The sequence below is a fragment of the Oratosquilla oratoria genome, chromosome 10 (assembly GCF_046742065.1).
Source record: "Oratosquilla oratoria isolate Oo_2021 chromosome 10, ASM4674206v1, whole genome shotgun sequence".
Lineage (NCBI taxonomy): Eukaryota > Metazoa > Arthropoda > Malacostraca > Stomatopoda > Squillidae > Oratosquilla > Oratosquilla oratoria.
Window position 1 is genome coordinate 39,473,890 of NC_134786.1, and position 11,129 is coordinate 39,485,018.

At 44.4% G+C, this 11,129-nt stretch overlaps 1 protein-coding gene across 3 annotated transcripts in view; it reads left to right on the forward strand.

Annotated features, from left to right (window-relative positions):
• Positions 1-1,589: 1,589 nt before the first annotated feature.
• LOC143029183 (uncharacterized) overlaps positions 1,590-11,129 on the forward strand; it is a 130,960-nt gene continuing 121,420 nt past the window's right edge. For 2 of the 3 annotated variants that reach the window (XM_076191697.1, XM_076191699.1), the window contains exons 1-2: positions 1,590-1,731; positions 7,638-8,238. In XM_076191697.1, the coding sequence (XP_076047812.1) occupies positions 8,066-8,238 (173 nt within the window). In that variant the 5' untranslated portion in view covers positions 1,590-1,731; positions 7,638-8,065. The remainder of the gene's footprint in view (positions 1,732-7,637; positions 8,239-11,129) is intronic. The other variant, XM_076191698.1, reaches the window with a different exon arrangement.

Below are 11,129 nucleotides of genomic sequence, written 5' to 3' on the forward strand. Positions count from 1 at the left end.
TGCTCCCCCTCCCCCGCTCCCACTCCCGCTCTCACCCTCGCCCCACCTCGTCATTCCCCCTCCTATTCCCACTCCCCCTCATCATCATTCCCAGCCCACCCACTCCCTCTCCAACTCCTACTCCCGTTCCCACTCTCCCTCCCCACCTACTTCTACTCCCCTCCTACTTCTACTCCTCCTACTCCTCACTCTTTCACTCCTCCTGCCACTTCCATTTCCACTCCCTCTCCCACCTCCACTCCCACTCTCGCTCTCCTTCCATTCCTACACCCTCCTCCCCCTCTCACTCCCACTCGCCTTCAATTCCCACATACACCCGCTCCTCCTCCGCTCCCTATCCCACTCCCCCCACTCTTACTCTTCATCCATTCTTATCCCTATTCCCCTATCATCTCCTATCTCCATTCCCATTTCCCCCTTTCCCTCCTCTTCCTCCTCTTCTTCCTCCCGCCCTCCCCCTCTTCCCCCTCCTTCTCCCTCCTCGGCCTCCTATGGTCTCCTCGCCTGTTTTCTTCCTTTGACCGTGTCTCCTCTTCATTCTCTGGTTCCTTCTGAAACGGTTTCGACTGAAATTCGAACCGATTGGCTTTGGATCAGCGGCTGTCACACCGAGGGGGGAGTGTTGAGGGGGGTGCAAAAGGGGGGGCACACGCGCGCGCGCGCGCACGCACACACAAACACACACACACACACACACACACACACACACACACACACACACACACACACACACACACACACACACACACACACACACACACACACACACACACACGAATTTGAGGCTAGATATGATTAAATGGAGACTGAGAAACGGTATCCTAAGTGTTGTTCTTTTCCTATATACTACAATTAGGTAAGTACACACACACACACACACACACACACACACACACACACACACACACACACACACACACACACACACACACACATACGCACACAAACACATACACACACACATACGCACACAAACACACACAAACACGCACACACACACACACACACACACACACACACACACACACACACACACACACACACACACACACACACACACACACACACACACACACACACACACACACACACACACACACACACGTATGGTTTTCGTTCTTTGTTGCGATTAGTACTGATAAAGCTCATATTTTCCCGTGCATTGATTAATTTTAAATATCAGGACAAATTTATGCTGGCATGGGCGTGGGGTGGGGTGGGTGCAAGCTTTGATTCGGCTACCCCCTATATAAGGGGGAAAAGGTCTTTTGATGTGTATATACTGTATGTATGTATATACGTATGTATGTATGCATGTATGTATGTGTGAGTATGATTAATATATAACCTCTTCAATAGTCTCACTGAAAACCTAACCTCAATATAAAATTCATGTACAAAAAAATATACCAAATAAACGCTACTTGGCAACTCATCTATTACCTTCCCCTTCCCTACTCACCACTCTTCCTCCCCCTTCCCCCTCCCTTCCCCCTCCCTTCCTCTCTCCTCCCCCCACCCCTCCTCGCTGTAGCCACCCGCCAACGTACCCGTGATGAGCGTGCCCCGTCAGTTGTGTTTGTGTTCTTGGTGAAAGTGGGTGTGTTTCGATGGTCGGTCCGTGGTTCGAGTTCTTCGCGGCGACTGAGCGAACGTTCGTCGAGTTTGGAAAAACGTTTCGGAGAATTAATCTCATTTTGAAACTTTGTCGGGTTGTCGAAGAAGCACAAGGTGATTACTGAACTTTTTCACGGAATTAAAACTAAACGTTTTGAATAATCGAATTCAAACAAAATGTTATAACATACACTGAATGTGAACTGTATTAACGTCAGAATTATTATTCTACACCCACTCCAATGTCATGTATTTCTTATTACTACAACACGTCGTGCGTTTGAGTTAAAATCAATATTGTAGTTGAGAGCGCTGGAAGAGAACTATACGCTTGAATCGTTGTATGGACGTATCAAAGCTACTCAAAAAGTGAATTAAGTACACAAAGGAACAATTAGTATTCATATTCATTTTGGGAAATAAGCTCACGGATACTACTTGTATGTGTGCAGTAATGAACTCTTTCCCCTTTTTAAGGAATATTTTCAGTGATAAATCCAGTCGAGAGTAGTTTTAGGTTGTGTCGGTGGACCAAAGGCCCAAGTTGATTGAAAACTCAGGGACTTGACGAGTATGTCTGACGCAAGGCATTATTCTAAAAGAGAAAATAGGATAAAAGGGAATAAAAACAAAGTAAAGAATTAGGCAAGTATAGAAAAAAGAAAAACAATAACGAATAAGACAAAGTCCGAAAGCTGGACTTAGTTCGTAAGTGCAGCCCCGAGTAGGTCCATTGGAAAGCAAAATATTTTCTCTTTCACCATTCCCGTGCTAAATATGACAAAATAGAGTACTGATAATCTACTTTATAACCAAATGTTCAAATTACCTCAGTCTGAATAAACAAAGATTTTTTGGTAATCCGTTCTGACATTTTTAACACGGAATGGGTGGAGGAGCAAATCTTGTTTCAGTTCAGGGACATCTGGGACCGCACATCTGAACCTTCAGGCATAATATACAGCTGTCGATACGGGTAACTGATACAACACAGTAATGATAATGTTACCCTGTGTGTGGAGAGGAGGTGATTAATATTAAGGGCTACATATCTTGCAGGCGTAGGAGAGGTAGGAATGGAGGGGCAGTGGATGGCCGGGGTCATTCTGGGTTCCTTTCCCATAGAGCAAAATAAATAAATATAGATACTATAAATAAAATAAAAAGCTAAAATAGTTCAATATCTGGGACTTATAGACTATAAAATTAACCCGTTCAAATCGACGACTTTCATTCAGTTAAGGGACTTCGGCTCAAAAGCAGAACACGTACCTAAATGCCCTGGTATAATTGCATGAAAAAGTGCTCAGTCTCAAGGTGTCAGTGCAGGACCGTGTCGTTTGAGGAGCGACACAGTCACTGCATCTCATTATGTACTGTCAACTGAGGTTCAAAACGGTGGTATTAATTAATCGTTAATCGAGACCCCATGTCGTCCCGAAAAAAATAATCTGAATAAATCATGTGATGTTAGCCAGAATGACGATTCACAAAGACGTCACCGAATTGAAGAGGTTAAAAAGATCAACACGGAGGAGGAAGAGTCGAGGAGGGAAGGTGAGAGGCAGCCTGATGCGCGAGAGTTAAGGTAGTGGGTGGGTGGGTGGGAGGTGCGACGGGGAGGGGAGGAAGCCAGACAGGGAGTAGGAAGGTCGAGGAAGATGGCGGAAGGGTTGGTTCGGCGATCGGTCAGTCGGTCGGATTGTTTGCGGCTAAAGGGAGAGAGAGAGAGAGAGAGAGAAAGAGACGTTTACAATGGCCTCCTTGGCGAAGAAACGTGATGACGTTAGTCTGCGGCGGGGATAAGGAACTTCCTAAAGAAGGCGAGAGCAAAGATGGTGTTCCTTTAGAAGGACGAGAGTAAATTGGTCTTCAGGACCAAAGAGATGTGTGGATTTGAGTTAGATTTTACAAGGGATTATTATAGATTTTTGGTTAATTGGAATAGGTCTATGTGTTTCAGAGATATCAAGCAAGTTGCTTATATCTTTTGGGAGGGTTCCTAGGAGGACATATGGATTTGGGTGAAAGAAAAGAGATTATGTCGACTTGAGCCAAAGCATAGGTCACAGTGGTTCCAAACCACTTTTCTCGTAGTTGTTCTCAATCTAGGTTCAATGGACTCGTAGGAGGCCACGTAGTCTCACCAGTGAGGTCACAGACAGAAAACTAGTGCTAGTTGGTAAATGCCTGTCTATTCTATTCAGTGTTGATGTGATATTCATGAGGTTAAAGAACAGCAGTACATAAATATGGGATATATGTTGTAGTAGTGTGAGTCTACATGGTAACAGTCGCCAGTTACCAAGAGAGAAGCTAGTCGAGAGTTACAAGAGATATCTTAGGCACAATCCAGAGACAGAGCACCAGCCCCAAAGGGCCGCACCTGCAGACAGAGGTGATGGTATTGTTGGAATCTGAAGACGAGTTGGGGGAGGAGAGATGATTCTTTCCGAGCTCCATATCCTGGGCCCATCATGTGCAGGCTCGAATCGTTGATTCCAAATAATGAATGTGTTCTGAATCAACGCAAGGTTGGGGGCAAGGCGGGCGCAAGTCCCGCAAATAGAAAATAAAGAATGATGATAAATTAATAAATAGATGAATAAATGAAAGCAATAATAACGATGATGAATGAGGTCCGGCGGTACCCAGAAGAAGGAAGGCATAGTACCTAGCAACATGAAGGGAACCGTGTGGACGGGGGTCTCCCGTATGAAGTAAACAAACGAGAAAGGAACCTGGTGCATTGTAGATGCAGTGGATTGCTACTCTCTTGTTGAAAAGTAGTGGGGAAGGGGTCGCAAGTGTAGGGGTGAAAAGGACTCTCATCAACAAGATTGGTTTCAAAGGACTCTCGTCTAGGGTGCGTTTCGGAAGGGGTCGCTTACTTACCTCTGGATTCCAGAGGGATTGAGGAGTGTGTGGAGAGCCAGCTTGGAAGGAAATAGACAAAGAGTTCTAGAATTTTCTAACTATAGGAAGTTATTTTGTTTTTTACTTTCTCTCTCTCTCTCTCTCTCTCTCTCTCTCTCTCTCTCTCTCTCTCTCTCTCTCTCTCTCTCTCTCTCTCTCTCTCTCTCTCTCTCTCTCTCTCTCTCTCTCTCTCTCTCTCTCTCTCTCTCTTTCTCTTTCTCTCTCTTTCTCTCTCTCTCTTTCTCTTTCTCTTTGTCTCGATTAAACATTTTTCGAGATCAGTGGAACAAATTAGGGTTAACAAGAAAACTCAAAATCTCTTCCGAGAGAGTTTAGGGGAATATATTGTCTCGAGACAAAATAAATAGGAGACTTGATTTTTTGAAAACATGGAAAAATCCAGACTGTGCGAGATCATTGCAACAAATTACGTTGAAGAAGAAAAATCAAAATTTTGGGTAGAATTTTTCGTGGAAGTGGGGAGCAGATGACGTGAAAGAGCAGGTGAAGAGAGTTTAGGGGAGGAGCGGGGAAGTAGGGAGCTAGACCTCACTCTTGGGGAGAGAGACGACAAGTAAAATTTACACTAACAATCAGAAATCTCGTAACAAAAATCAACTTTATTCTCAAATAACATAAGGTTTTTCTTGGGGGGAGGGGGTATTTTGGGCCCCAGAAGCTTCCTTTAAGAATTCGGCTCCTAGCCTCCGAGGACCCCATACTCTACCAGTTCGAGGCGGTGATGGAGGGCAGGAGACAAGAGATAGAGAGATAAGGAGGAGGGGAGCAGCGAAAAGGATGATAACAAGACCAAGGAGAAACAAATTGGAACGAGTCGGGTACTGAGGGGGAGAAGGAGGGGGGGGGGGAAGGAGTTGGACACGGGAAGAGGGGGAACGGGTTTGGAACGAGAGAGGGGAGAAGAACAAGTTTGGGGACGCTTCTCACGGGGAACCTCCCCAACGAAGGATGGGGGAAGGAAAGTTGATCCGCAGTTTCGTCTTTTTCTTTTTTAACCCATTCAACTCCGATGACAAGATGTCTTGTCATTTGGTCAAATAAAACAAAAAATCATAAAACACCAAAATGTTTGATCAAACACCAGAAAAATATGACGTCAATCCTCGCTTCGCTCGCAGCGAAGCGAGGACTGACGTCATATTTTTCTGGTGTTTGATCAAACATTTTGGTGTTTTATGATTTTTTGTTTTATTTGACCAAATGACAAGACATCTTGTCATCGGAGTTGAATGGGTTAATCGTTTCGCTTTATTTTGATGTTTTAGTGTAATTCTAATTTAATTTTTACAAACTCCGTATTTTTCATCTATTTGCAGTTTTGTTTTGGTTGTCTTTTTTTTATTCTATTTCATTCAGTTTTGTTGTGTTTCTTTTTCATTTTACGAAGGAGGAAGAGAACGTAGACAAGTAGGGCGTGAAACAAGACCTTGAAAGCTCTGGCTTAATCCAAATCAGGCATTAGCCAGAATGGAATATCTATATTGCCCGGAGGAGGAGGAGGAGGAAGAGGTAGAGGAGTTAGAGGTGGAGGAGTAGGAGGATGTGGAGGTAGAGTAGGAGGATGTGGAGGAAAAGGTAGGTGAGGATGTGCAGGAGTAGGTGGAGGTGGAGGAGTAGGAGGATGTGGAGGAGGAGGATGTGAAGGAGAAGGTGGAGGTGTAGGAGGATGTGGAGGTGGAGGAGTAGGAGGATGCGGAGGAGGAGGAGTAGGAGGATGCAGAGTAGGAGAGTCCGAGAGCGACGGCCGAGACAAGAAGAAGCGACATAATCGCGAAGGACCTCTTCTTGACGCGCGTCGCGAAAAACAGGAAATGACCACAATTGGACCAAATGGGGCCGAAGTTGGTCCTCGGAGGTTCACCTCCAATGAAGGGGAAGCTGGAGGGGAAGAAGGTCTCCAGGATCTAAAATGTATCGTCTTAGGAATCTAGCAAGAGGGAAATCAACGGATCTAGAACGTGAAGTCTCGGGAATCTATGAGTTTTTGTACTTGTTTCGAGATATCTATGAACACAAAAATTAGGTCTATATACATACATAATATATATATATATATATATATATATATATATGTGTGTGTGTGTGTGTGTGTGTGTGTGTGTGTGTGTGTGTGTGTGTGTGTGTGTGTGTGTATTTGTGTGCGTGTGTTTGTGTGTGTGTGTGTGATTGTGTGTATGATTGTATGTTTGTGTGTGTGTGTGTTTGTGTGTGTTTGTGTGTGTGTGTGTGTATGTGTGAGGTGTGTGTGTGTGTGTGTGTGTGTGTGTGTGTGTGTGTGTGTGTGTGTGTGTGTGTGCGTGTGTGTATATGTGTGTGTGTGTGTGTGTGTGTGTGTGTGTGTGTGTGTGTGTGTGTGTGTGTGTGTGTGTGTGTGTGTGTGTGTGTGTGTGTGTGTGTGTGTGTGTGTGTGTGAAAGAGAGAGAGAGATGTGATCATCCATGAACTATTGGTGAGGGAATGATGATTGTTTCCTATACCCAAGAAGCTGTTGACTGCTGCCCTAACAACAGTGATTACATTTCAATTGATCTTGTCAGTTTAGCTCGCCTCAGTTATTCAACACCTTTGGCCACCACGCTCCACTTTTTTTCAAACATGAAATGGGTTAAACACAACATTTCTTCTCCTTTTCGTTCAAGAACATATTTGTATTCTTGTTACGTGCTCCCGTGCGTTTAAGTTCTTAGGTTCAACACTTTCCTAAAAGTTTCCCATTTAATTGAATGAAATCGCCTCATGGCAACCATAGTGACCAATGAGTATAGACGCCAAATGATTGACTATGACTGTGTGCATGTGACTGGTGTATGCATGCTCACATGATTTAGTTAACGAAGTATTAGATTTTTATATTTTTCCATTTACTGTGTAAATTTTAGACTTTACACTGTTATCGCTAAGTAATCGATTGACTTTACAGTGTAACCAATGCATAATCAACAGACATTACAGTGGAACTGATACGTGATCAATTGCCTTTACAATGCAATAAATTTGTAACCAATTGACTTCACAATGTAAAAAAATGTAATTAGTTGACAGTGTAATTAATTTGTAATCACTAAAATTTACTTAATTTACAGAGCAATCAATTTGTAATAATTGTAATGAATTGATTTCACAGTGCCATCAGTTTGTAATCAATGGACCTAACAGTGCTGTAAGACTTTTGATGTCTATTCACGGTTGTCATTTAGGAAGAAATTCCGTTATTACGCCGGGATTGATCGCCCGTTTTTTACAAGTTTAGTAACAACTTCGATGTCAAATAACGTTATCAAGACCTGAAAAATCAACGACCCTGTCCTATGCGTGAACGAGAAGTCGGTAACTACTATGCAAGCTCAAAGACCCCTCTTCAGCGATTTTACCTAATAAGAGCAAGACGATGCAGAACAGAGGCCCCGAGACCAGAGACCCATCGACCCTGTCCTATGCGTAAACGAGAGCTCGTAAACTGCGATGCAATCTCGAAGACCTCTCTTCAACGCTATTACCTTATAAGGGCAAGATGATGCAGCACAGAGGCCTCATCCCCTTACCTCAGCCTCATCACTCACCGTATCAACAAGAACAACAACAACAACAGCAGCAGCAGCATTACTATTACTATCAGTGCCAACCGCAACATGGAGCGTACCGAGAACTTGCTGGAACTCCTGGGTTACGCAATTATTCGTACAGGTAAGTTACACGGGAAGAGGGGGAGAGAAGGGAGCGGTTTTGCCATCATTAGTACGCCTCTATTTTTTCCCCTATCTTCCACCCCTGCTACCACCGCCCACAACAAAACCCCCATTACAACCTCCATCACAACACCCATCGCAACCCACTTTATCCACCTCCCCCCAACTCATCCACCCACCCCCTTACACCTTACATTAGACCCATCTAACCACTGAAGGATTCTTTTTTTTTTTCACGCCACCTGCCTGAGAGGGCCAATTTGGCCCTGTGTTCAGCTCAAGCTCATTTGACCCTTCCAGTGGCTGTGGCACTAAGGCCTGCGTCGTGCCTGGCACCGCTGAGTGAGACCCTCAGGGTCCACCAGGGGCCTCAACCGCTAATCTCGTTTCTGGACCGCTGCAAACCTTTTCACCTAACGTCAGACCAGAAGGTTAAATTAACTCAACCCTCCTCCTCCTCCTCCTCATCCTCCTCCTCTCCTCCTCCACCACCACCACCACCATTTCCTCCTTTTTCTCCTTTTCCTCCTCCTTTTCCTCCTCTTACTTCTCTTCCTCCTCCTCTTCCTCTTCCACTTCCTCTTCCTCCTCCTTTTCTTCCTCTTCCTCCTCCTCTTCCCCCTTCCCTCCTCCTCCTCCTCTTCCCCCTTCCCTCCTCGTCCTCTTCCTCCTCCTCCCCATCATCTACCTTCTCCCTTTCCTCTGCCCTCCCCCTTCTTCCCGTTTTCCTCTTCCTCCTCCTTCCTGTTTTTCTCTTCCTCCTCCTCCTTCTCCCCTTTCCTCTAAGTCTATTCCAAATTAATTCTCCTGCGCAGGAGGAGCCTCTAAATAAATTAACCTCTCATTTAATCAAGGTTTAGTATTCATTTCTCTTAATTAGGCCACTTAGCTCATTTGTTTTTAATGATTGAAAGGGGGATTATCATATTTATTGAAATGAGGAAAACCTTCTTGTTCCCTTCGTTCTCATTCTCTCTTTCTCTTTTTCTATAAGTATCACTGTTTGGTCTCGAAAACCTGCAATGCAGCGAATGAAATCGCCTGGACGCAGCCAGAAAGAAATATAAAAAGATACACTTACCCAGGCTATCCGATCACCTTAGGCAAAGGTGTGACACCCCCCCCCCCAGCGTCCGTTTATTTTGATCTGGCAGGAGTGGGATTCACTCGTGTTACCATATGGGTGACCATTATTTATATATATTATTTTTCATTTTCTTTTCATATTGTCAGTGTGCCAATTTTATTAAAATTGTCATTTCACTGGTGAAGTTAATTTATAATTTTCAACTCCTAAACACTGGTGGATCTTTCTTAATTAGAATCACTTGGTGGAAGCTATGAAAAAAACTCGCAAGAATGGCCGCCAATTTGACCTTCATAAAACTACCACTATGCTGTTGTCAGGGTTACCATTCAATTAAACTTATTAAATATCGAATGTTGAAGTTAACATCGTTATACGTCTTCATTATTTCTTTTCTCATTGCTTCAGAAGCCACATTTTCATACGGTTCTCAAAAGATCTAGCGAAAAAGCGCTATACTTGGAACTTTCCGAATCACGGGAAAGTAAATATATGTAATAATATGAATGATATATAAATATGAATATGAGTGAATATAAGTATAGATATAAGATAATAATATAATATGATATAAACATATAAAATACAAAATATGAAATACAAAATAGATATAAATATAATCAATATCCTTGAGCCTTCTCGTTATCCAAGGGGGCGACCCTTGGCTGAATAAAATCGCTTGGTGACAGTGAGAACATGTATACCGTATAATGCGAGAAGGAAGAGCAGCACAAGAGCGAACGAAACGGTTACCTTGGCTCGAGTCGCGGCTGACAGGAACAAGGACCGTTCCGTGTAAAGTTTATTGTGTGACATGGAGAGGACACGGGCGTGTAGTGTCGCTTAAAGGTGTCTCATTATGCTTATGACACGCACGTTCACATGCACACACACACACACACACACACACACACACACACACACACACACACACACACACACACACACACACACACACACACACACACACACACACACACACATCCCTAGATACACATTCATTTATTTCTCTATCCCTCTCTCCCTCTCTATGTTATGTCTTCGACGTGAATACGTGTGCGTGCGTCCGTGCGTATGCACCTAAGAGAGAAAGTGAGATAAAGAGAGAGAAAGAGAGAGAGGGAGAGAGAGAGAGGGGGGGAGGCGAGCTTAATCTCCCGTTATCGTTTGCCCCCCCTGACGATGAAATGTATTGCCGCCGTCGGCTCCTTTGTGGTCCTTTGTCGCGGAGGGCTTTCTTCTTGTTCTCCTCCTCTTCCTCCTCCTCGAGATCTTGGTCACTTACACGCGTTGCATCCCGGTCCGACAGAAGCTAGGTCTCTTTATCCCACCCAACCCCCCAACCCCCGACCATAACAAAAACTTTTATTTACTTGTCATTTTTTAAGACAGAAATTGTGTCCCCCACTCTCTTACTTTCTACTTCAGGTTTTTGGGTTCGAAGCTATGTCTCTCTAACCCCTCTCCCCTTTCTCTCTCTCTCTCTCTCTCTCTCTCTCTCTCTCTCTCTCTCTCTCTCTCTCTCTCTCTCTCTCTCTCTCTCTCTCTCTCTCTCACTCTCTCCTCTCTCTCTCTCTCTCTCTCTCTCTCCCTCCCTTCCCTCCCTCTCTCCATCTCTCTCTCTCTCTCTCTCCCTCTCTCCCTCCCTCCTCCCTCTCTCCCTCTCTCCCTCTCTCTCTCTCCCCTCTCTCTCTCTCTCTCTCTCTCTCTCTCTCTCTCTCTCTCTCTCTCTCTCTCTCTCTCTCTCTCTCTCTCTCTCTCTCTCTCTCTCTCTCTCTCTCTCTCTCTCTCTCTCTCTCTCT